General features: G+C 32.8%; 1 protein-coding gene across 3 annotated transcripts; it reads right to left on the reverse strand.

The window, feature by feature from the left end:
* Positions 1 to 64: 64 nt before the first annotated feature.
* On the reverse strand, positions 65 to 26,058 carry LOC132555592 (peroxisomal trans-2-enoyl-CoA reductase-like). Of its 3 annotated transcripts, XM_060219938.1 has the most exons (14): positions 25,983 to 26,058; positions 25,349 to 25,480; positions 24,237 to 24,543; positions 22,790 to 22,922; positions 21,634 to 21,768; positions 21,181 to 21,287; positions 20,597 to 20,721; positions 19,754 to 19,866; positions 19,224 to 19,352; positions 18,831 to 18,930; positions 17,958 to 18,058; positions 16,389 to 16,559; positions 15,896 to 16,071; positions 6,691 to 6,780 (listed from the first exon to the last, which is right to left on the reverse strand). In XM_060219938.1, the coding sequence occupies exons 1-13, from the start codon at positions 26,044 to 26,046 to the stop codon at positions 15,922 to 15,924; spliced, it is 1,767 nt and encodes a 588-aa protein (XP_060075921.1). In that variant the 5' UTR covers positions 26,047 to 26,058; the 3' UTR covers positions 6,691 to 6,780; positions 15,896 to 15,921. The 3 variants fall into 3 exon arrangements, with proteins under 3 accessions (XP_060075923.1, XP_060075921.1, XP_060075922.1); XM_060219939.1 differs by lacking the exons at positions 6,691 to 6,780; positions 15,896 to 16,071; positions 17,958 to 18,058 and having other exon boundaries at positions 16,445 to 16,559; XM_060219940.1 differs by lacking the exons at positions 15,896 to 16,071; positions 16,389 to 16,559; positions 17,958 to 18,058; ... (8 more) ...; positions 25,349 to 25,480; positions 25,983 to 26,058 and adding exons at positions 65 to 2,482; positions 3,012 to 3,123; positions 3,559 to 3,666; ... (2 more) ...; positions 5,612 to 5,777; positions 9,334 to 9,457 and having other exon boundaries at positions 6,647 to 6,780.
* Positions 26,059 to 27,593: the final 1,535 nt, after the last annotated feature.

Below are 27,593 nucleotides of genomic sequence, written 5' to 3' on the forward strand. Positions count from 1 at the left end.
ATATGCTGATCAGAATTATTTAAATATTTTTTTGTGTACAAAAATAATTACATCAAACAATACATATATTTCATTCTCGTTTATTATCATTCCATACAAATTTAGTTACACATCATTATATATATTGTACATCAAACTATATAACACATTAGTTTATTACATATGAACAACCATGAAATACTTTGCTTCCTGAATCAATAGATCAAACTTTCCATTTGTAAATATCTTTATAGTAAATAATTCAGTCTCTGCTGTGAACTTGACACTAAAGATATTCATTAGTACAAATGTACTAGTACTGTTTCTTTTCTAAAGATAGAATAAAAATCGTGAAAGCAATAACTTGAAGATGAAATTTAAGAAAATGAAGCTTTGTTGTAGAAATTCCTTTTGTTATAAACTTTTAGTAAAACCATAATGAATTTGGATCATTCAAAGCAGAACAGCTGAACAAATCCTGATCAGGTATACATTGTAAGTTTCCATTGTTGAAAACATACACGTATTGCCCTACAAAACAAAGATTATCATTAAGTGACTGACTTCCATTCCATTAATACAGTGTTTCTATTATTATATTATTTCAGAATCACAACTACATCTGGTTACCACAATATTTCAATATCTACACCTTTAATCAAATATCACAGTATGACAACATGTTCCAGTGAATTGACTGAAGTCTCCCATTTCCAACTACACCAGATTTTGACTTGAGCAAGGCAATGATGAAAATGTTGTGCCAGTACTTATCCTATTTGCTATGTGATGATTACCTTAAATATAAACAAGCTATAAGCTTATATTGATCATTCTTGTTGCCGAGTATTGAATTGTGCCGGGGTGAGTTCTTAATGTGGGAGGAAACAAGAGAACCTGAGGAAAATCCATGTGTTTGAGGAGGTGACCCCTGCATACCTTTTCAAGTCTGTTCTGAGAATCGAACCATGGATGGCTAAGTGAAAAGCAAGTGTGTTACCACTGCACTACTCGACCACCCAAACCTTAACCTGTATATTCTGCAGTGAGCCCAGCTAGGAAACATTATGGCGATGTTGGCTATATGAAATGGCAGTGATACTGATACCTGACAAAACGTACATGCAGACATGGACTTAGTGCCAGATACAGAAGTTTAAATAAGTTTATATTTCATAATATCAGATTTTATGGTACAAGCATTAGAAGTGTTGGTTTTTGCAAGCCTTTGCAAGGCTAAGCAATAGATTAAAACTTTCAGGCGCGTTTCATAAAAACTCCCAAAGGAAATGAAACAAAGATTTGAAAATTTATTTCTTTTATCACACAACCCAGAAATGTTACATTTTGACTTGGTTCAAGGTGAAAATGGATTCAATGGAAGCAACCATTTTTTGTACTATTTTCATTTCCTAATTGTCTATATTATAACATCACAAGCAATTTCAGACTGAAGCAGCCATTGAAAAACGCTCTAGGGTATATTAAAAAAGTGAAATATAAGCAAAATTATGACATGGATGAATTCCAGGCAGATTATGTGATCAATAATGAATATTTTACATTGTATTCTCTGTAATCAGTGTTATAAAACCCATTACATATATATGGTATATAAATTTTTATGACACACATGTAATATGACTTACCTATATAGCGGAGTTGTAAAGTTTTCCAACGACTCAATTGTGATTTTGCAACATAGTGTCATAAGCCTTGTGATGTCTGAATACTGCCAAATTAAACTTGGTCTTTATAAAATGCTACTTTCACAAATGTTTACAGAATTATGTACGTTGTGATAAACAGAATCTTACATTTGTTTCCATTTCATTTGAGAGTAACGAAACTCATCTAAAATTTTTCAGTTTACATTATTTACCTTGCCAGAGGTTCAGTCAAAATGAAAAATTGGAAGACTCATTTTATCAGTTTTATATCCAATGGAAAATCATAAGACTCCCTATTTATAATCTAGTATATAGGGGTATATTTAATCCTTAAGTACATTATGTGGAAAGATGTGACCTGAATACTTAATAATTCTGTATAGATATATAAGAAATGTATAGTGACATTACACACAATGAACTGCATAGGTTTTTGATATGAAAACTAATCAATAAAACTTGTAATTTTCACAATTTTGCACATGAAATTATCTTGATATTGATCAATAAATGTATACACAAAAGCATGTACAATGTAATTATATGGTCTTCAAATGACAATCAGCAATCACTTTTAAAACAAAATTTACATTACTGAGGTATCATAGATGAAATATGAATTCTTAGTTAATTTAATTTGACAAGAAAAAAAGGTTACAATAGATACCAGCTGCCATCACTAACAAACCACATGATACTCTGCACTCACAACTTTACACAGATATCTTTAATTAAATTACACAAGAACACTCATAGTTTGGATTTTGGTTCATCGTTATCTTCATCATCTGGGTTGTAATCTTTCCAAGAGAATGCTGGAAGTTTCTTGTGATCTGAAGTATAAAAGACAGACAGAAATGTATTAAAATATGAAACAGAATGACAAAATGATTGCTGCTGCTACTTATTTCCGACCTTTGCCCCACTCAATAGTGATGATTATAAACCATGAACTTCTGTTAATGTCACATCCTTTAATGTTGTTTTTCTATTAATATCATTTTTGTTAATGTCGCATCTTGGTTGATATCATGTCCTTGAAACACATTCATTGCACTAACAAATTATGTAATGCAAATTCTACTATTATGACATTAACTTGTCATTGGATTTGCCTTACTAATGTCAAAGTGCTAACATCAGAATAATATGCCTCAGATTGGTTTTGGCCCAGAAGTTGGACCTAGTGAGACATCTGTAAAAAATAACTACCTTTGCCTATATAATTTTTATAAGGATTATTAAATTCATCTGTCTCATGCTTTGAAAAAGAACTGATCTTTTTCCTATTTGTTTAATCCTTGAATAGACTAGAAAGCTAGCTCAAAACCAGGTATATTAGAGACTGACAATACTAATTACCCCTGATCTCCCACTTTGTGTGATAAAGACTAGCAGCGCCATCTACTTTGACAGTCTCTCCAGAAATAAGGCTAGCGGCAGGTGACAACAGGTAACATACACAGGATGATATCTGAAACCCAAAAGTTTGAATCAAAACCATGAATTCCTTTTGTGTACTGTATGTGTCAAGTGATACCACTCTTTATAAATGTATAACACAGAAAGTTTTTCAAATAAGTTTTTGTCCACCTGAATATTTTCATCTCATCTCTTTATAAAATGTCTTGCTACTCTCTTTGTGAAAGCTATTTCATACATAACTTTTGATCAGAGTATTATGAAAATTTATTTACCACATATTGTAGCTACAAGTCCAAGCTCACAAATTAGTTTGAAGCATAAGGAGTTTGGCTTATCATAAAACAACTGTATAGCATTTGTTAGTATTTCTAATGAAAAGATGATAAAGTTGGGCTTATTATCAGCCAGGAGCTTATTGTTGAATACATAATGATGATAATGCAAAGAAATGTTGTAAAATTAAGCAGCTATAATGGACACAAACCTCCTCTGGAGTTCCAAGTCTTTTCACAGGTAGAACGTCAATCATGTTTTCAAATATCTTACTATCTCCATAATTTGCAGCTGCTGTCTCTGAGAATATCGAACTGCCCTGTATAAAAGATAAGGTCTCTTTCACATTATATTTCCAATTCCCTGTGCTCTAATCAATAAACTGAAAGTCCTTACAGAAAATCTATAGACAAGAGAGAGTATATGAATGCATTAATAAATTGTCCGTGAACACAGAGTTGTGTGGTATAGACTGTTTTTGTTTATTTCAATATTCATAAAACAAGAAATTTTTATTTGAATAAATTGTCTATAGAGTCAATGTTAAATGATAAACGTTTTTTGTTCCTATGACCTTACTGGTGCCACAGCGTTTACTCGAATTCCATCAGCGGCCCACTCAATAGCCAGAGACTTGGTCAGGTTATCCACACCAGCTCGAGCAGCTCCGGTATGACTATACAGGGAATTGGAAACAACTACAATGCATTCTGATTTCTGCTGCCAGATAATGGCAAGAGATAAAAAAATAACTGTAATAAATGGATTGTAAATCAAACAAAGTCAGTATTTATTACTTGTTAATGAAAAAATGCCACAAAAATTAATCATTATTCTCCAGTAAGAAATTCAGTGACATAAAATATCGTAACACTATAATGTTACAAATTTAGAACCAATACTGACATCTGTCATTTTTGTCTCCATGATAAATAGTAGTTAACACTGTTTCCTTAAAGGTCATGAAAAGGATCACACTTCTCCAATTTATCACGTTATACAAAGCTTCTACCAATGTCAAATGTCTTCTATGATTGTCTGGTTTCTATTTATAGCCTACTTGGTCAACATCATAAAAACACCTTCACTTATCTGTCATGCTGATTGTACATAGAAGACACTTCCACATACAGTATCTGTCATGCTGACACTACATAGGGAGACCCTTCCATATACAGTATCTGTCATGTTGCCTCTACAGAAACCCTTCCACATACAGTATCTGTCATGTTGATTCTACATAGGAGACCCTTCTACATACAGTATATATCATGCTGACACTACATAGGAGACCCTTCCACATACAGTATCTATCATGTTGACACTACATAGGAGACCCTTCCACATACAGTATCTGTCTTGTTGACACTATATAGAAGACCCTTCCTCATACAGTATCTGTCATGCTGATTGTACACAGAAGACCCTTCCATATACAGTATCTGTCATGTTGCCTCTACAAAAACCCTTTCTCATACAGTATCTGTCATGTTGATTCTACATAGAAGACCCTTCCACATACAGTATCTGTCATGTTGACACTACATAGAAGACCCTTCCACATACAGTATCTGTCTTGTTGACACTACATAGAAGACCCTTCCTCATACAGTATCTGTCATACTGATTGTACATAGAAGACCCTTCCACATACAGCATCTGTCTTGTTGATTCTACATGGGAGACCCTTCCATATACAGTATCTGTCATCTTGATTCTACATGGAAGAGAATCCTACCACAAATCTGTCATATTAATTCTTCATATGATATCTTTCACATATTGGTCATGTTGACTCTACTTACAAAATCCTTCAAATATCAGTAATGTTGACATGGAGGGGGATCCTTTCACATATCTGCCATGATGCTGACATCACGCAGACATGCTGAAGGGAAGCTGTACCTACCTCATGGAAGGGAAGCCCTTCCACATGTCTGCTATAATGTTGACTATTACTCCACCATTTTTTTCCATCCACTGGTTGTAAACTAGAATTAATATTTCATTAAAATCATGAGGAAATAGGGCTGATATTTATAACCTTAGGATTAACGTATCATTTCAGATTGATAGACTGAAATTTCTGCAAAAAAACACTTCACTCAAATCATTTTTAAAATTTCATAACTGAATAAACTAAAAGTGGTTATCAACTGAAGATTAATTTCAGTTACTGATCATGATGAAAGGACAAGGAATTTCCAGTACCCAGTAAATTTACTCTTATAATTGGATTTACTTTGCAGAAAACCAACACTCACCCTCCCTACACATAACAAAGGTCCCTGTGAGATTTGTGTCTATTACAGCATTCCAACCCTTGACTGATATATTACTGGCAGGACTTGGAAACTGACCACCGCCATTGTTGACTAAATAGTCCACTTTTCCAAATTGGTTTAATGTTGTAGAAATCAGTTCCTTTACCTGAAAATAGAACATACACAGGTACAGAAATTTAAATCTATCTGTAGTTTGGAATCAATAGTGAGTTGTAAGTGGATATGACTTCATGAAATGACAATATTGTTTCACATTGCCAATTACAAATTCTAAAATAAAATAATATCTTTCTCTATGAAACAAGCATTTTCATTGGTATAACTTTTTTTCTGTTATCACCCCATAATATAAAAAAATATCCAAGAAAAGAGTCCACCATAATTATATGTATTACAATCTGTAATTAAATTATTGGGATTTATATAAATGATTTTTTTATGTTGTGTATACATAAGTGTATTCTTGACATAAACTGGATAGCAGTTTTTTGTGTTATGGCTCAACACCCCTTATAAAATAATTTATCAGCATCACAATCTTTTCTAAAATCTTATTTTAATCATTCTGGTTTGGCTTTGCAAAGTACTTAATAGTTTATAAAGGAGAAGGAACTGTAAAAACAAACAGAAATTAGTCAAATTTTTAAAATAGATAAAAAAGAAATTCAAAGATCAAACTGATAATAAATGGCCATAAGTGTAGGGAGGCAGGGGCTCATTACAGGAAAATGAAATTTCATTTGTTAGTACTTACAATTCTACTAAAGAGCGGTACCAATACATATAATTTCATTTGTTAGTACTTACAATTCTACTAAAGAGCGGTACCAATACATATAATTTCATTTGAATATTGTCATTATCAGATTTGGGCTTAATTGCTAGATAAATATGGTGAATGTATATATTTAAATCAGCAGGTTTATGTTTTGCCTCTATAAAAAAATGATATGGTGTGTTTGCGTATAGTACTAGTGTGATTAGTAGTGATCAGTGACCTGAATGTTGACTCACGTTATCTTCTTTTCTGATGTTACACTGCATATGAGCTAGGTTTGTGGGTTTACTAGGGACAATGGTTGACCTCATTTCCTCAGCAGCTTTCTGTAGCCTCTCAATGTTCCTAGAAGCTATCATCACTTTACAACCTACAATATATACATATGAACAGCTATTTTATTTATTACTAAGATTATAAATTGATTTTGCTCTTCATAGGGAATATCCAAGTTTTTTGTTGTTTTTTTTTTTAGTTGAAAAAGTCCTAACATAATATAGATAAATCACTGATAACATTTCTGCACTAGCTCTCACAGAACTGTATAATTGTTGAGCTTTTGTATAAAAGTAAGAATCATAACAATGCATGTATATAACACTTTTCTGCAAACCATACATAAAGAAAATGAAAACCTCCCACAGATGTATAGACAATTCAGGCTGTATGTGAAACATGGAAAATCAGCAACTTTTTCAAATAAATTAACTTTGAAATGGAAAATTCTACTTCTGCAAATCAGGTGTCCACCATTGACAATCTGAATATTTTTGACCGCTATCCTGTATATGTGTGTGTATACCAGCATGCTTGTTTTATGTATGTTTTTTTTGCTAGGTGGAATTTTGCCTCCAACAGCATCACTTCTTTTATTGTATCATATCATTTAAATATTACAGCAATGAAAATTTTAAATCCAATCTAGACTATTGCACTAAGTATGCTCCATTCCAGACTTATAATGATAAAGTTTCTTGCTCAAGGATACGATATGATGTGTCTGATTCTTCTACTTCACTAAATAACTAGTCATCGGTCAGCTATGGTGGCCAATAAAACATTGTTTTTACATCATAATTTAGACCTCTTTGGAGAAATTGTGAAAACTGCATTTTAACAGAATAATTTTTAAAATGATTGTACGATCCTCAATAAATGCTTTTGTTTTGCTGATTTGAGATTCCCTTGTTTAATGTTGTCTTATACAAGGTTTTATAGTCTCTCTAACGTTTTGATGATGTCTCATTGCATTTTGATTCTGTTAAATTATGGCATCACAAATGAATTGATGAAAACTTAAACACTTCAATAATATCTCACAATTTACAATACTTACCTGTAGGAGTTCTCAGAACATATCTTATGTATATCATTTTAGCTTAACTACCTGAATCACAGTTTCTGTATAAACATAATGAATATCAATAAAGGAATAAAGGATATCTATAATAATATGAATACTTCACTGCAAATTAATTAAGATGAAAAAAGCTAAACTACCCTTCTTATCCCCCTTGTGTTACCAAATATAGTCATATGCAGCTAGGCAGGATTGACAGCTGTATTTTTCTACTCTTTAATTAGACTTTGCTTCCTACAGACAGTTTCAGCTACTGTAAACTAGCCGAGAGTAGTTTTATTAAGGCAGGTAATCCTATCTAAATTGTATAGTACCCATAGATAAAGGGAAAAGAAAGCTGCACAAAAGGGATATGTAGTTTCTAATTTATTTGATTGTAATAAAGTGGAGTTTTATATACAATCAGTGCAGCATGGCGAATACAGGAAAATTGCATGAAAATATTTTTTCTCTTAAAGGGATATTCCACCCAAATTACAAAAAATCTGGCTGTTCTGTACCTATTAATAACTCATTCTGATGACTTTTGAAAAAAATTATAGCATCAAAATATCTCTCCTGTGGTCAGTTTGGACAGGTAAAATTGGTGGGAATACTTCCAGCATAACCGTCTAAATATAACGCATTGGGAAATCAAGAACTGAAAGGTAACTGGATCATAGATTTTATGCAGAGTAATGGGTAAATACACAAGTGTGCATTTTTCATTAGATTTTCTGTTGGGTTACAATTTATTACTGCATTAATGCTTAATTTTTGCTGATTATATAATTTACACAAATGTTAATTATATTCGACTTGTAACAAACAAACCTGTTAGGACATAATCAGGGCAGCATGAAAATTTGTAATTGATCTAAATAGATACATAAAGAATTTCTGCAAATTAAATATATTACATGTTCCTCTAAATAGTAAACTAATGTGTATGAGTTCCATAAGAATACAAGTATGTAGAGGATTTTGTTGAATCCTATCTAATGCAAAATATCCCTTTAATTTACAGTTAAACTGAGTTGTATTGATACCAGCTCATTATTTGATTTATAATCTAAACTTGCCTTTTTTTCATTTTGCAAAGTTGGACAATTCAGGAAAAATTCCCATGACATCTGAATGCCAGCAATTTTGCAAAAGGAAGGAAAGATGAGCACATTATGCAGCTATTGAACATTATATTGATATTCAAATTTTTCAGGCAACACAGTTAAAATTTTTAATATTGAAGAGATTTGAGTGAAAATGTCATCATTTCAACAGTTGGGACTTGCAATACAAGGCTCTATGTATTTTAAAATAAAACATTATAGCATTCACACAAATTTCGCTCTAAAAATGTTGCTACATAAGCCTAACTGGTAGCTTTCAATATAACGACGGTCATTTTTCAAATGTCGTGCTCTTTTCAGGCATGGACTGTTTCAACTTATGTCAGTGTCGCTGTGTAACCTTGTTCGAACTTTGAGCCGGTATCAAAATGGAGACATTGATTGGTATGAGGCTTCTATACAGAAATACTTAACTCCACATAAAATATAGTGTAGCCTAAACCATGTTGATTACCTAAATGAAGAAGTTCTTGTGTTATTGCTTTACCAATACCCGTGCCACCTCCTGTGACTATAGCAACTTTCCCATTGAAAAGACTTTTGCGGAAAACACTTGTCACTTTCACGGCGGCCGCCATTTTGAACAGAAAAATAAACGGTCACATGATCAATAACCGTCTAAACAGAATAAGAGAACGGTAAATAGAGACCCGGAATGCATTTAAATTGATTTTCTAATCCATCTGTACTTTAATCAGATTGGTTAATTCCTGATAAGAAATTTAGCAATCGGATAAAACACGGACATACAACAATATTATATTCACATATCAGTTGTTAAAAATCACAGAGTTAGGTACGTAAGTACAGCGAAACGTCCTCGCATTTTCTAATTGTCTGAAATATAGAGTATGTTCTCAGACATATTTAGTGCGAATGCGACATTGACATGGTATGAGTTCTTTGAAAATCCATCAAAATAAAATTGAAAGCAACTTTAAAGCATTTATCAGCAGTTTCTTTAAATCCAATCATCGAACGTGAACTCGTTCATAAGTAAATCATAGATATGTTGCAAATATCACTTTGTCAGTCTCCCTTGTAGGCCGAATAACCAGATACTGATTTTGAACCTCTTCACCAAAATTTCTTGTATATTGATTTTATAATTTTGTAGATATTTGAAAAAGATAATCCTTTTACAAGTTTACATTTATATCTTTTAAGATTCATGGATATCAATTTGCCAACCTCATAGAACTAGGCATAGTTTGTACCAGGTATTTTGTGTTGACTACAACCGTATCTAGACTTTTTTTTTTTTTTTTTTATAAAATATCATTTTTTGCTATTCTTTGAAGGACAAAGATGAATGCAGATTTAAGCAATATTTTGAGGGTAATAAAAGATGAATAATGACAAATCAAATTGACAGGAAAATATCAGAGAATGAACTCATAAGATAAGATAGGTATGTACTTTACTTTGGTGATGAGAAGTTTTGTTGAAAATATATAAATTGTCAGTTTTGTTTTTTAGGTTAGTCCTCTTCTGAGTATTCTCAAGTTTGGAGATTATATGTGTATTTTCAAGGTCAACATGTTTGATGCAAGCTTGCTAGTCAAATCCAACACTCCCATACCAAAATTAGGTACAAACAGGTATAACATTTTGGTATCATTTTAGGTTTTTACTATTTGTTACATAGCTGGTCAGCAAAAGCTTATTTTCTTTCAATGTATGTAAAATATGTCAAATATCAGAGACCTTCATGTATAAGTACCTTTAATAATTCATGTATCATACTTAATGTTGATATTTTTCTCCTTTCTTATAACTGACAAAGTTGGTAAAACCTTTATCTCCTGACACATATACGTGTATAAGGTTGTTGGTGAAGGCGATATGTATTAAATGCTGTTCTAATAAATCACCAATATGGTCATTATTGATGTATACCTTGTCCTTAAACGACAAATAAAGTTATATTATATGTATCAAACCCATAATATTATAATGTGTATGAAATGATTTAGATATAATGTTTTAGATCTAGAGGTAGAGTACTCTGCCTCCATATGTTACGTGTTCTATTACCTTGTACAGATAGAAGGGAATATAAAAGGGAGATAATCAGTTAGAGTCAAAATCTGGTATGGATATAGTCAGTAATATGAAAGAATGTCTTTATATTGACAATTTATTCCTTTTCAATAATTACTTGTACATGTATCAGTATGATGTAAAGATGAAGGTAAATGACTACATTGTCTCACCAAGATATTGCGATGTTGCTTTCAGGAAGGTACGGAAAATGTTTCATATGGGATGACTGATTTTCATCAATGGAACTGATTCTTCATCCTTTGATAATTACTTCTTAATATGGCCACCTTGAGAGCAGAGATGTCTCCTGACTGACACGTGTATCTAAGTATGGAGCTCATCCTCATCTGGTTACACTGTAACTTCGACACCTTTATCTAAGTATGGAGCTCATCCTCAGCTGGATACACTGTGACAGTGACACGTGTATCTAAGTATGGAGCTCATCATCAGCTGGATACACTGTGACAGTGACACGTGTATCTAAGTATGGAGCTCATCATCAGCTGGTTACAATGTGACTGTGACACGTGTATCTAAGTATGGAGCTCATCATCAGCTGGTTACAATGTGACAGTGACACGTGTATCTAAGTATGGAGCTCATCCTCACTGGTTACAATGTGACTAAAGCGTAGAGATCTAGCAAGTTAATTAGAAAGTCAAACGTGGTCTAAACGAGTGTTAAAACTATTGTAGAGCGTTTTGGTATGTTTCCTCACGCCTTAAACTGATCATATGATTGACCCTATCCTAATATGTCCATAGGAAAACAGGGGGACAATTGTTTAGACATACAACTTCAAAAATGCTCCTCTTCAATTTGGAATTTACAAAACAATAAGAATTTAAAAAGACGCATGTAAGAGATCATGATATAATAATTATTACAAACCATTTTGCGAAACTTACAAAAAGAAAGATATCATCGTTTGGTTTGATAAACTGAAATGGTTTCTATGAATGAGTTACAATTCTGCTGAAAGATTTACGGTACCTCAACCTCGTGTATGTTTTTTATTACCTGAAACAGTTGTTATTGAATTAGCTGAAACTAGCCAGTGTGATATGGAGCCCCCATCCAATAAACACTGAATAAAACACTTGAATAACAGCTTCTAATCAAATCTGCACACAACAGTAAAGACAAACCGATAACTATAAGATAAAGCCAGGAATAAATACTACATTTGTGTGCAGCATCATATATACACAAACATATATATATATACACTGCACTCCATGATTCCCCTTAACTGGGAGTAAAAAATACATATCGATGGCGGCGTATGGTATCAATAGACGATTACTGTATGAAACAAATAACTATGGTGAATAAATATTTAATAATAATTTTAGTTTCTTGCTTTGCAATGCAAATAGTGTCCATTACATACGAAATGTAGCTGTTTTGTATACGATACTTCAGAGCAATGAGTTTAAGAATTCGTTATCAGGAAGAAAGCGACGCATGAATATAATCATTTCGTCCTTAAGCTGTAACTTATGTGTCATATCAAACAAACATACGAATAAATTGCCCGAATTTTTAAAAGATATTTTAAGTCTGGTTTTATGAAAAAAAAAAACATGCAACGAGCCCGGTAACGTGAGATTGTGGACGAGTAGGATGATGAGGAGTAGGTATGGAAAAGTGGCGGTCACAAACACAACCTGATATATATACAAGGAGTGGGTAAGGAAGTATGGTAGTCACATACACAACCTAGTTGAAATAAATGCCCAATAATAGGTTTCAGTGATACGAGACATTTCGTCTTCAAGAAAAACCAATATTTGAATGGCGGCATTTAGCTTATGATGTATATCCAGTCTGTTTATGGTCTAGCTGAGGAGGATCTTACCAGTCCTTATAGTTTCTATATAAAAGATATAAGGTAATCAGCAATTTGTTTCAACATCAATAGTTATAGTTTGTTTCACTACATAACATAAAAGTTATGCACAATTGTCTCCCCTGTTTGATAGTTCTCCTATAAGGCATAGAGTGGCTCGATGGAATTAAGAATGAATGATAATGAATGGTTTCAGAATAACATAGATAGACACATTAGAGGCGCATGCTCAAGCGACAATGAAGTTTATTTTGATACATTTTAACAGAAAAAAAACATCGTGCATAAGCGCCTAAATGTTCCATTTAAAGCAGCACTCAAATATATGAAAATAATTGCTGAAATGTCAAGTATATTTTTCTTCGATAGATTAAGGAAGTTAAGAAGTCACTCGGACAAATTTCAGCTCAACAAATTAAACAAATTATATCGCAAATAAGATCTTGGACATTTGATTAAAAAAGATAAAAGTATTTCAGAAGTGGTGTGAACGGTTACATTGGTTATATGGAATAACTTCGATATTTTGAATTACCTTTTATTAAAACAATGCACCAATATATCTCTGGATATTTATCATATCTTACCTGTGAAATCTATCAAAATTTTTCATAATGTGAAAATATCGAGACTTAATATGCATATAAGTAAAATAGCCAATGCCAAGCTATCTCTGATTTTAGATTTTGTAATGTAACTTAATGCCAGAATTCTTCCTCTGCGCTATGACCTTTCATTGCTTGGAACGTCATATTCGGTAGGTTTGAGATCATGTTTGACATGTTGTAGATATTATCCATGTGATTAGTTGTGCAGTTATGCTGGTCATGATCGGTTAAGTTAAGACTCAGCAGAGTTGATTCGTTTGTTACTTGATGTTTCTCAAAGAAACTAAAACAGTAAGGTGTGAGGTGCGTAGGATACTTGAGTACTATACAGTTATAATTACACACAATGATTATTGTGGTTTAACATGTTACTTGAACACATCTATCTTTGAACCTGGAGTTAAAAAAAAACCCAAAAAGCAAAAAAGACCAGCGCGACAACAACTTTAACATCTAAAGATTGTAATCAAGTGTGATCCGTGTCCTGAACTTTAGTCTCAGAAAAAGATTTTTGGAAGAGGTTCAGACAGATCAAACTATTAACACTCCGTTTTTTCTATAAATGTGGTAATGATCTTCGTAGTTTGGTTACCAAAAATACGTTCGATAATTCAAACATATTTACGAACAATCAATATAAAATGTAGTCAAGTATAATGGTTATTGTTAACATGACATGCTACTGGCAAAATATCATGTTGTGATCCAGATGCACTTAACCCAAACATGCTATGATATCAGGACCTAGTCGTCAAAAGCTACTTGAAACATTGAACACATTTGATCTGCTGCCTTGCAGTTGTATTTTTTACTAAGAACAAACCTGAAAGCTCTTTATCACAGCATGTCGTTGATTCTAGTTGTTTATGTAAGGCAGCTGTGCACAATTTCTCATTGCGGCCATGTTGATATTTTTGTTAATCAAATTATTCTATCATTAAGATTTCTATTAGATTTTATTACTCACGTCATTCGTATGTTGAAATCCACAATGTAGCGCTCAATTTTTTTTTTTCGGAATGATATTTTATATTAGACTGGAGATTACAAGTTGGTCAATCTACACATCAAAACTCGCTTTGCATGGAGTGAGATTTTTTATAATCAAACAATATAAGTTGACAACAATTTGACGGGCTTTTTACCTTTACACAACATCTTACGTAAAGGCAAATAGTTCAAGCAATTTACATGTTACATATTTAGATTCTAGTAGACTGTACAGCTCCAGATTATTTATCAATTTCTACAGGTGACCCCCTTCCCAAAACCGTAAGCTGATATTTAACACAATATTTTTTAACCATTATCATTAAAAAATCGAACGCAATATGCAAATAAGCAAACATCATCACTTCGTACCTCTTAGCTACTTGAGTTGGTTATAAAGAGGACAATACACTAGACGGAACATTTATAGAATGTATATATTATATATATCTTACTGTTTAGTGAGGGTGTGGGTGTACATGTAAAAGGAAATTACATGGGACAAGAAGTCATAAAGACTAAGATTAGTGTTGGTATTCTTTATTTACAAATCAAATATTAAATCTATTTTACTATCTTCATCAATATTTACGTATGTTTCATCAGCCCATGCCTACTAGTATATTCCAAAACTTGAACCAGATGAATGCAAAAACCCTTCTTGTTAATTCTTTATCACTTTAGCGAAGATTTCTAGACTATGCTAACTTGATGGTAGTAGTGCTTGCGGACTTTATAGTCCCCCCGGGTTTGCAATAACATGCAAGTCACGTTTCAATGCCTTCGAACAGTAGCACAATCCGGAATATACATGTGAACGTGCCATTCTATTGTAAGTATTATAAATATGTAAATTACAACATATATTGAATAATGGGGCTAGTGCACATTCCATCTGTTTTTTACATTTCTTTCGATCATTGATTATCTTTCGTCGCCTCCTAGATTTTAATATTTAAGCCAATAGCATCGCTGGCGAATCCTCTAAGGATGAAGGTGCGATATAAAAATAGTTCGGCTCTACTCTATAGCCAATCTGTTTTGAAAGAAGTCTTTAGTACAATCTAATCCTGACTTCATTTTCTTTCAAAAAAATAGTGCAAAAGAAAGCTTCAGTCACTTTTAAAAATATGTGAAGCTTCTTCCTGAAAAAATCAAAAACATGGTTATATCGATTTGAATAAAATTATCCTGCATTAGATCAGGTGCTACTTTCTTTGTACGTATGCCAAATTCCTTCAATTAAAATGCATTTTGATGAATTGATTTGACAAGAGCTGCATAAAAGATGTAAATTATGAAATAAACAACTGAAATAAAAGAACAAAAACAAAGTTAAAAAAAAATAATAATAAAAATGAGCCAAGGAAGTGAAAGAGACTATTGATATTATTGTTGTTTCTAAATTTCTTACATTTAAATGCTATCGCCTTTATTTAGTGAAGATATGAAAGCTTGCTACAGTTAACATGTTATTACAATTCAAATGTTGTTGACATTGTTGGAATGTGACATACTTTGATGTCGATTCAACTTGTTACAGTTAGACAACAACGCTCTTGTTTCTAAATCCGAGGTTGGATAGAACTCTGTGTGCTATGGTACCACTGGTTTCTAGGGGGAGAGGTATATAATCGCCTTTGTCCACAGCAGGGTGCCAATCTGCTGTAGGTTCTACTGACCGACGTAATTTCTGTAAAATAAATTTATCAAAGGGATGGACATTTTCCACATAAGCATATTTATTTGTAACTGGATTTTCTTTACTTTAACGTTTCACCCTCATATATATCAATTATTTCATGATCAGTTGCATGAATCAATACAATATCAAAAAATACTTTTTCACGTGTGTGACATTTGTACTATTTTTAGACATGTTTAAATTTTGTTTCAAACATTAGGTTTGACTCCTCATGGAAAACAACACTGCCAAAATACTTACCGACATGATATTTGACATATTTCCAGAATGGTGTTCTTCGATTTGAAATATAAATAGTGTAATACCTGCCACAATGTTTTCCCTGGAGAATGGTACACAACAGTCACTGCTACAGTGAAGATCGGTACAAGGGGAAGAGTTGCATACATCCAGCCCAGCTGCACGGCCCATCTTGGGTAGACATATTTCCCGTATTTAGGTGGCACGTATGCTAATAAACTCGTCACCATCAACGTCTAAAAAATAGATAACACAAAAGATATAAAAGAAGCAAAAAGTCAACAACCGTTTCGCCGCATACTGTCATAGGTTTAGTTTTCGCTTTTATGACTTAAGTAAATTCATATGGATTAATTTTTCCCTATGTGAACTTGAGAAGAAAGTAAATCCGCTATTTCTTTGCGTTGTTATTGGTTTTCAACAACAGTGGAAGGGATATTACTCTTGTTTACTTAATCACTGTCGTGTAAGTGGTCCGGAGGTTAACACTGAAGATTGTAGCGACAAAGCAGGAAGAACCAACAATTTGAACCAAATATTTAGAATCTTATCAGTTATCAGTAATTTCATGCAGTGGAGATCTCGTGTAAAAGCGAAAGATACAAACAAGCTTCGAAATTGATATGTTGATATGAGTGTTTTGGTTTGGGAAAGAAGCAAGAAATAGTAATCTTTCTGCCTTTTTATTTGCTCCCGTGTTCACATATCATATTGATAATCATATCTTTAAGAACAATCATATTTGAGTTCGATCTGTATCTTATTTATACGGTAAACATCGAAATATGGCTGAAGTCTGAAAGTATTTTAATGGAAAGAACATTAAAATGGAGGCTCAAAATATTGACTCACTACTCATCATCATTTATATTAACATTCAACATGAACAGACCAAGGTACACAATCTTACATTTAACTACATCTCTAAATTCATAAACTTTTATTTGAATATTTTGAAAAATCACCGCTTTATTTTCAAATTGTCAAAATAGCTCAGATTTTAAATAGATTACAATTAATCTTAAACGTTTTTATACTTGTTTATATCTATCTGTTGATGTCGACCAAAGTTTATGTCGAAAGTATATGTAAGGATTCAGTTACATTGTCACAATTTGACCAGATATATGGATTGAAATACAATACATAAAATGCAGTTGTTCTGTTGTTCACAAAACAAAATTTTGATATATCCCCTCCGAACCGCGAACACGGCATTGTTTACACGAAACAACGATTTTCGTGTCCACATGTACATATATTCACGTAAAAATTATCATCATTTACACATATTATTGATAACATCTCAGGCACATCATCATCATCATCATCATCATCATCATCATCATCATCATCATCATCATCATCATCATCATCAAACTTTATCTTTATTATTTCCATGGAACACTACATTATTTGTTTTCTTCATTGCCCAAAAAGTATCAATAAAACATTCGTTGACAAATGTGGGTGCACAGTCGTATATTCAAGAAATTATAATCCTTAATCAATCAGCTTTTAAAAACGACCGATATCTCTTAAAATATGACAATTTGATATATTTTTAAAACTTTCTGTATAACCATATATTAAAACCCGTCTTTTATTTTATTGTAATCTTGCTTGTGTCTTACCAATAGCAAAACGGGGGCAAGGAAACACCAAAACACTCTTATATACGCCGGTACCCTCTTTCCTAACATCATCTCGATGTCCCTTGAGAATCGCTCGGCACCTGGGTATGGAAAGTGAGATGTTGCAAAGTAAAACAAAAAGATCACCCAGACTTTTAAGAAGATTGAAGTCAAGGAATACATAATACGTGATTTTTCATTTATTTTTAATGCATGTTTTCCTTTGTATTGCACTTTATTTTAACTCCATCACAATCGTGTGTATTTTCGATATTGATTACCATTCGTATTAGTGTTTTTTAGGGAGTTCTTGGCCTAGGAAAGTCAAGCTCATTTTGAGACGGGATCTCCTTATTGTACTGGTTGTTATATCACTGAAAAACATATGGGAGATCTGTCACATGCCATCAGAGCAATATGTCTCGGTTAAAGACAAAATCACGCCAGTACAGACCAGTTCGTTTCTCAGATTTCCAAGAAACACACATCGCCTCGGGTGAGAACCGTGAACCCCGTAATTGCACCAACCAGTTAATTGATTTTAATGTGTAAGTGCATTAAGTCAACTGATAGAAAATATCAAGAATTTTGCATATTCATGCAATTTCTATTATATGAAACGATTACTACTATTAGACGAATCCCATCTGTAACTATACGAAGAGTGTTAGTACAGTTAACTTGCTCTGGAGTATTGAATCTATTAAATGTATCATACTCTTAAAGAATCCAAGCGAAAATAACAAATAAAGACATTTTGTCGTGGACATTTCTTTTTGTTTTTACAAGCGAACAAAGAGAATGACATGTATTAATAAGGTGATCAATGTGTTCTATAAGGTAGATCAGATCTGTTATTTGACAAATACATACCATACACCCAGGATATTGATATACATTCCACCATGGCACAGAAGAGAGGGGCAAAGGCAGCACAATACCAATCTAGCAGCTGGAACATGTATATTCCACCCTGAAATGTCAATTTCCTATCTCAAAGCAAACAGACAGAACAGGACTATACATGAGCATGTTGATCACGGTTAAATGCCTCGGATTTAACAAAGCATGCCTCAAACATCATTTTATCAATTTGTTTCCGAGTGGTTTGACTTTATTAAGTATCAGTCAATGCAGTAATTCAAAGTGATTAATAAAATAAGAACATGACACTGATCTTTCGCTTAAATGACACGACCTCAAATACAATTTCATGACAATCTAAGTTATGCAAAGATACCATTATTAATGATAATTACTACTTACCTGAGTACAGAATGGTATTCCCAGGAGAAAGGCAAGGCATGTTAGACCTGCCCTTGAAATAATTTGTCTTTTCTTCATCAACTGGAAGCTGTTCTCGAAATATGCGTATATTACTTCAACAAGAGCGAACTAAAAACATACAAGTAAATTATAATTATATTTCATTGAAATCTAAATCTTATCCAAATTAAAGTCCTTGGATTCAGGAAAACAATTCTCCGATAAGAAAATCTTTATAGGCATGCAGAATACATAATCATTGAAACAAATGGTTTTATATACAAACGTTTTATTACTTTTATTTTCTGAACTTCTTGCGAAATTGGTAGATTTTTTCACTTCAGTCACAACGTTTTATAATGCTATGAATCAAATATTGCTCAACAAGTTTATAGTTGTATTTCACGACATGTCATTGACGTTCAGCAGTATTTCTGAATTCCAGTACATAATCCTCTCTGTATTAGAAACAGATAACATATTTTGATATTTGTTTTCATCTTTTACATTAACAGGATTTTGATACTTACCATACTATCTAAACCCACTGTTATCATTGCGAGGAAGAATAAAACCGCCCAGAGGTTTGGGAGTGGCATCTGTGCCACTGCCATGGGATAGGCCACAAAGCCTAATCCTGGACCTATAAAGTGAAAAAAAAGAAACCCAAATTAAAATGTAAATAAAAGGTAAATTAAAACTTATGCAAATGAACTATAAATAAAAAGAAAAGTTCGATAATTGTTTGAAAATGATTTTGTGGAAAGTTATGAATCATTATTATCTATGAAAAAGACGCATTTTATTCTGGATTGTATTCATGGAAGTGTATATACTTTCTAGATCACAAGTTAGTGTTATTACGTTATGTTGGGTGCGTCAAAGTTTTGCATCTGGACTCAGATAACATGCAAAGTAGCTTTACAACAAGCATTTACATGACTAAGATTTCCAGGCAGCTCAACCAGTAAATAAACATTCAGGAACAAACCTTTATAACCCAGTAAAATAAACAAGAAAATATTTGAAATGTAAATGTAATTAATTAACGGTGGTCAGATTTTATATAAACACAATGTAAGTGATAGATAAGTAATGACGCTCTGTAGATTATGACGTTCTAACTGCCAATGACATCAAGATTGCGTTCATTTTTCCATAGATGCAATTTCCCGTAGGTTCACTTAATTGAGTAAGGCAACAGGGCCATAACAATAGTTTGGAGGGAAACCCCACCTACAAAGTCTTAATACATTTTGTATTATATAGGTTCATGAATCTTATACAATAATGAAGCTAGTCTGAAAATTATTCATTTCACTGAGATCGATTGTTTGGAGAACACATGTGGAAAAAATATTTGTATCGTTTACCTGATTTGACAACTTCATTCACAGGCACATTTGCTTTATTGGCCGTGAATCCGAGAGCGGAAAATATAACGAATCCACCGAATATACTGGAACCTTCACCGGCAATCGACAGGATGAAAGCATCTCTGAAATATAATGGAGTAAATAATGTTAGAAGTTTACTGTAACATTATCCCTCAATAAACTTGGAATGAATTTGTATTTTGCATAATAATCCATCATCGAAAGTGTGCGTTTTCGCAAAATAAAATGCATTTGTATGTTTATAAAAGTAAGAAGTATAATTAGAACTTTGTCGCTATATTTAAAATATGGTCATATGATAAATTGGTCTATACTTTTTTTTTAATGAAGCATATCAAAGACGGAGCATAATTATGAAAAATAATACAAATAGATAACATCAACAATTATGTATGTGACTGAATATGAAATGGTGAAAATATTATGAATTAAGAAACATTTTTAATTTCTCAAAAAATAAAGATAATTAAGTGCTTTCTTTTTCGGATTTTCTTTTCTTTCCCCCCGATGTACACGCGTTATTATATCGGTCATTTTAATATTCCTTTTCAGTATTTTACCTGAGGCAGTTGTTGTTGAAGGAATTGTAACTTGATAGTGTAATGATTGTTCCTCCCCATCCTAAGGCCAATGAATAGAAAACCTGTATAGCTGCTTCTAACCAAACCTTGATATATATAAAACGATTAAAAACTTTAAAAATATATCAGGGAAACTTTGTAAAATGAAAATGCTAGATATTCTATGAAAATAATTCAGCGTTAACAAATTACATTTATCGTGAATCTTAAAGTTGTGGGTAATATTCGCACTTCAAAGTCTAATATGTTGAGCTACGTCATGCTCGCAAATAAAATAAAGATATTCACGATACGTAATAATTTAATACACTTGTTCGTCTTTTCAACTATATTGTTATTTACAATCAGTTTAACCATCAATGCTTACTATCATTAGAATTGCAAGCTTCAGAAATTTTAAAAGGTTCAGTATTTTATATTTATAGCTTTTACCTGAATTTTTAACAAAGATTCAAAATTTGGCTTTAAAAAAAAGACTATTCCATCCAAGGAGCCCGGTAACGTGAAATTGTTGATAAGCAGAACGGACAGAAGAAGGTATGGAAGTGTGGCGGTAACATACACAACCTGTTAAAAGATTTTATAAAAGACATATTAATGAACAGCAGTATCTTAAACAAAGAGATACATTGCCAAAAAAGGCAGTCATACATCATATGTCATATGCCAAATGAATTCAGAAGAAGATTTAAGATATTAAAAATGGTCGAAATAATTTATTAGATGTTGATTGTAATAGGAGTAATAAATATGTACCCGAATACATATAAATGTAAGTACATTGTACATTTAAAAGTTCTTTGTCAAGAAAAACGATACTTTGTTTCGTGTGGTGATGAGTGGAGAGGAAGAAGTCCAAACGCTGTTCGAGTGTTGAAGGTTTATTGCGATGTAGGCGATGGAGAGACGGAACACTCACATGCCTTCGATACATACTGGTTAGAAAGGTGGTCGTATTTTATTTATACTAGCCATGTTAATTAACTGATGAAGTACCAAAACACATTAGTAACAGGTAAACATGGATTGAAGTTTACATGAATTATTGACATGGTCTTGCACACATAAAGGCAATAGATTCGGCTGTTTACAACAAAATAAAGTTACACTGACCATCATACAAACTGCTTAGATAGGTTTAAGGTAATGTTTTATATAATCAGGGAAGGAACCAATACATGAACATGTGTAGTATATCAGTAACGACAGAATACCTCTGACCACTGGTCAATACATAATTGTACACAGTAGAAGTCAGTACTAAAGTAACACAGGCAGATACATTATGATGAAATAGCTGACTTATGTCTAGCACAATTTTGAATAATTTAACATATTAACTTTTGATAGTTCATCTTTTAATATCCTCATATTTTGTTCCGATACTTTTAGCCAAAGTTACAACAATTCTGCTAAATAAGTAAATCAATATCCAATCATCACTGGACGACGTGTACATATAAGTATAAACTGACGTGGCTTTATAGTTCCTAGTGAGTTACAAAATTAAGAATAAACTGAAATTATGAGATATTATACCTACACTTACTCTGCGTGCAAAATAAAAATTCACAGGAATTCACGTTACCTTTCCTGATGTTCTTATGCCCTTGATGACACAAAGGTAAATAAAAAACCAGGTTATTGCTAGACAGAGTACCATGTTGGCTTTCAGTGAGCCAATGTCAGCCAGCCCAGAAGAAATGTTCAATACGTGGTTGCTACAACAGACAATATGGACGTGTACCAATGGGGTTTTACAAAGGACATAACGGTGATTTCAATACCGAAGTAGATCAGTTTATGCCGAATATAAAAACTATGTTAATGCAAAGCGCAGACACTAATTCTTCTTGGAGTCCTTAATTATACTAGAAGACAAAATTTCAAAAGGAGGTTACGGTAAAATTTGGCTTCAACAGAGGAAGAAATATCTTGAAACAGTCAACAGAAGGTTCTATTAACTTCAAGAGTTACTATAAAATTGATTGGGTTGTATGTGTTTTTACCCAACATCATACATACCTATTTGAGACAGAGAGTGAACATCGATATCAGTACTTGGTTCTTAAAGTGCATTGAAGACATTTGTTGTTGCTAGCTACTGGTCAGATACTATACAATGGTATATAGTTTTTATCAACTTAGAAAAGCAAAAGGAGTTTTTGAATATTCTTTTGCTAATATAAACAAGAAAACGGATCCAAACTATAGGAAGAGTACAGTATTTATACTAACGTTAAAGGTATGCACTTATACACATTATCTTGTGTTCAATTTACTCTTTCTGATATCCCAATTGAACGATATCTCGCCGCTCACCGCAACATTATTGCCTACACATAAAATAACACCATCATTTGGAAACTAAGCATTTTTCATACATTTCTGTAGAACTGTTTCTAGCATCGTCATTAATTTCTTTTAAAGGAGTGACAGTGTAAAGAAAAGAGAAAAACATCTTTTTATTTATTTTAGAAGCAAAAACGATGCAATGCAAAGTCCGTTTAAAAGTAAAAAAAAGGAAGGTTCCCTGAATTAATTTTGAAATTTTTTAGATAGTAGAGTTTGCTGGAACGAATGTTTGTTAATTGTGCCACTTATAACGCTATCGCCGGGACCAAATACAAATTGGCATTGAAAACCTTCTTATTTAGGCGAACTGAAATTTCAGCACTACATCTGATTCACACATGGACACACAATGTCAAATTTGTGAAAGAGCAGTCCATACATAATCTACACTTATTTCGCACTCAAAGTTGCAATAAGCATAAATAACACAATACTCTTAACATAAGAATTGATGAAATCAGATTAAAACTAAAAAACAATTACAGTATATTATAATGCAATATAGAAGACACATGACATTTATGCAATTATAAAAATCCCCATCTTCATATTGATAAGCATGCAATAAGAGTCCAATTTAAAACAAATGTAGAAAACGTTTAAAATACAGTAGAGCCAAACACTGAATGAAATTGCACAGCTTAACAGCTGCCTCAAATAGCGAATGCAATTATACTAACTGCCAGAATTCCTCTTCTGCACTTTGACGTTGTACGGCATCAGGATGTGAAGAATTCAAAGGGAAACTCATGTTGCTCATATTCATTACAGTCATATTGAGTAAATTAGTCATGTTCGTCGTCGCCAGCCCTTCCGTATGGTCTGCTTGACCACTAAAACAGTACTGCGTGTTCCATTCGTTGCCACATGTGCTCCACGGAAGCGGCGAGTGGAAAGATTGGTAGAAATAGTACACTGTCCATGACACCATCATGACGTAATAGCACACGGAGGGTATCAACAAGATTTGATAGCATAAAGCCATTCCTTGGTATGAAAGAAAATAAGAGATCAAAGTATAGATTAAGATGATAATTGTTGAAAAACTGTTAAACTGTTGTTAACGTTTAAGTGAATATGATATCAAAGTTTAAACTTTTCACTTTGTGGCCAATCCACGTACTGGGTATTCATTTTCAAAATCGTTTATTGACCTGATAGAATACAGCCATTCCTTGTTGTGGTAAAATTATAAAAGTCAAAAGTTAAAATTGATGTTATTTCCTAAATAGACAACTTAGTGATATTCCCGCAATATTTATGATTTAAACTTACTATTTTGTTTAGAAATATGAATGCCGTTATGTTTAGAATTTTAAAACATTTTGACCGTGAAATGTACATGAACAAAATTTATTACTATTTGCATGTTTTTATAGAAACTCTTTGTGATGTGATGCAATGACGTTTCATAAAGACTTATTTCTTCCGTAGACATCATCTTCAATTCAACGAAGATCATTATGAATATATCAATTTACAAACGTTTGGAGGCTAAATATTTTCCAAAACACAATCACCATTCTCTGTATCTGTTGTTCAATTTTGCTCATGACTTTGATTATAAAATATTTCTGCCTGCTTTATCGACGACACCCACCATGTAACTATTTGTCATTACAAGAAAGTAATGTCACGTTTTCAAATGAGTACGAAGTATACAACAACGGAACCAAGAGGCAAATTAACATATATCAAAAGCGTCCAGATTCATATTGCACAAATAAATAGAATATTTGTCAATGAGATCACTAGACAACTCCATTATTAGTCAATCTAAAATGAATATTACCTTGAATTAATGGACAGTAACTCCAAACTTCTTTGAAAGATTTCCCGGTAAATTGTCCTAGTGATGCTTCCAGGAAATAAAGAGGCGTTCCCATTAATAACAGAATAAGGAGGTATGGAATCAGAAATGCACCTGAAATACATTCACAAACAGGTATCACATTATTATTCATAAACAAGCACTTACAATAAAGGGACATATATTAAATAACATCTCATATTGTGGAAAATTTATTATTTCTCTATACATTAAAACCTACGTGATTTTGTAGGCTTTGCACCCAAATAATAATATTAGGTTCAACATTGTCTTTTTAAAATTCTATAAAGGTGCTGGCCTCGTTAACAGTCGTGCCCTACATGAAATCACAGGCACTCGAGGCCAGGATATTATTTTTTAAACATTGATTTTTGTTTTAGCACTCATGACTGACGTTATTTAAACGAAATATCAGCAGAATTCAAGTTTATGTGCCGGTTGACAAATCCGAGGTTCACGGTCATTAAAAATACACAAGGCAAGCAACTCCAGATTTTAAAAAATCGACCCCTCGCTTGGAAACTGGCTCAAAAAAAGTAGTTATGATAAGTTCCTTGTAAAACAATATGTATCCGTAGGTAGTGTGTATATTTACCTTTTATTTGGTGCATAACATTACAGGCAACGAGAAATTCACAATACGTACATGAGATTAACATCTCAATAACCGGAGATTTTATCGTCCATGTAATTATCTTTGACGGAAGTAACATGCCATTTCAAGGGCGGTCACTCCGACTTTTTGGGAGAGGAGTTCCGGATAGCACTATACCAGTGAACAGGTAAGAAAGGTTCCGATGTCATTACGCGCGTAACTTCAAAATAAAAAAAAATAGAAAAAAAATCATTTAATTTCCAATTTCTAAGTTAATATATTTCCCCCACGATATTTTTCATAAATTGCGCCCTTTTTTCATTATCTGCATGATTTTTTTCTATTTTTTTTTTTGAAAAAAAATTCTCATTACCGCCAGCTTGATTGAAAGTTGATGCATTCTGTATAATCCCTTACCATGATATTGTATCCGAGTTGGCAACTGTGGACTTTCTTTGCCCAGCCATTATTTTTCCATCCCCGCAAATGTATTTGTAGAAATAAGAATATCTATTTTGAAGTTACGCGCGTAATGACATCGGAACCTTTCTTACCTGTTCACTGGTATAGTGCTATCCGGAACTCCTCTCCCAAAAAGTCGGAGTGACCGCCCTTGAAATGGCATGTTACTTCCGTCAAAGATAATTACATGGACGATAAAATCTCCGGTTATTGAGATGTTAATCTCATGTACGTATTGTGAATTTCTCGTTGCCTGTAATGTTATGCACCAAATAAAAGGTAAATATACACACTACCTATGGATACATATTGTTTTACAAGGAACTTATCATAACTACTTTTTTTGAGCCAGTTTCCAAGCGAGGGGTCGATTTTTTAAAATCTGGAGTTGCTTGCCTTGTGTATTTTTAATGACCGTGGACCTCGGATTTGTCAACCGGCACATAAACTTGAATTCTGCTGATATTTCGTTTAAATAACGTCAGTCATGAGTGCTAAAACAAAAATCAATGTTTAAAAAATAATATCCTGGCCTCGAGTGCCTGTGCATGAAATATGATACAAAATCCAAACCATTCTCTCAGCCACGTTTTCAAATGAATGAAATTAAAAAGAAACAATATATGAAAAGAAAAATAGATCAAAAAAGAAAACATGTACCTCCGCCATTTTTCATACACACATACGGAAATCGCCACATATTTCCGAATCCCACCAGAAATCCTAGCATTGCTAGAATATATTCTATCTTACTTCCCCATTGATCCTTGGTGGGATTTATTCTCTCCTCCGATGCTGACTTTTGCAACGTTTTGTTGGAATCCATTTTTCCCGTCTAAGGCTGAAAGGTGGACTGTACCGAGTAACAGAGATGTTATGTAAGCATGGCCAGATGATGAATCATCGTGGAGGAATGTGACGGTTATATAAAATATTTTTATCGAAAGACGTTTTGAAAATGTTATGAAAGTAAAACAAAATTAATGATTTGATATCAGTTTTCTTTTTAACCTTTTGACCCATCAGATCTCGAGAAAGCTCATGGTTAAACCCTACAATAAAATCATACCTAATCTAAATAATTCTCAATAGAAAACATACAAGTAATACGCTAGATCAACGGGTTTTTTTCTATCAGATGAAACGATA

Source organism: Ylistrum balloti, unplaced genomic scaffold, assembly GCF_031769215.1.
Source record: "Ylistrum balloti isolate Yb309-2 unplaced genomic scaffold, AGI_CSIRO_Ybal_v1 Utg370508, whole genome shotgun sequence".
In the NCBI taxonomy this organism is placed as follows: Eukaryota; Metazoa; Mollusca; class Bivalvia; order Pectinida; family Pectinidae; genus Ylistrum; species Ylistrum balloti.

Excerpts from the sequence above, each read along its gene's own strand:
- LOC132555592 (XM_060219938.1), bottom strand. The coding sequence starts at position 26,046 with ATGTTAATCTCATGTACGTATTGTGAATTTCTCGTTGCCTGTAATGTT. Across the intron at positions 16,560-17,957 it reads TTGCCCCCGTTTTGCTATTG|ACGTTGATGGTGACGAGTTT; the intron begins GTAAGACACAAG and ends TCTATTTTTTAG. Across the intron at positions 16,072-16,388 it reads CAGGGAAAACATTGTGGCAG|AAATTACGTCGGTCAGTAGA; the intron begins GTATTACACTAT and ends TTTATTTTACAG.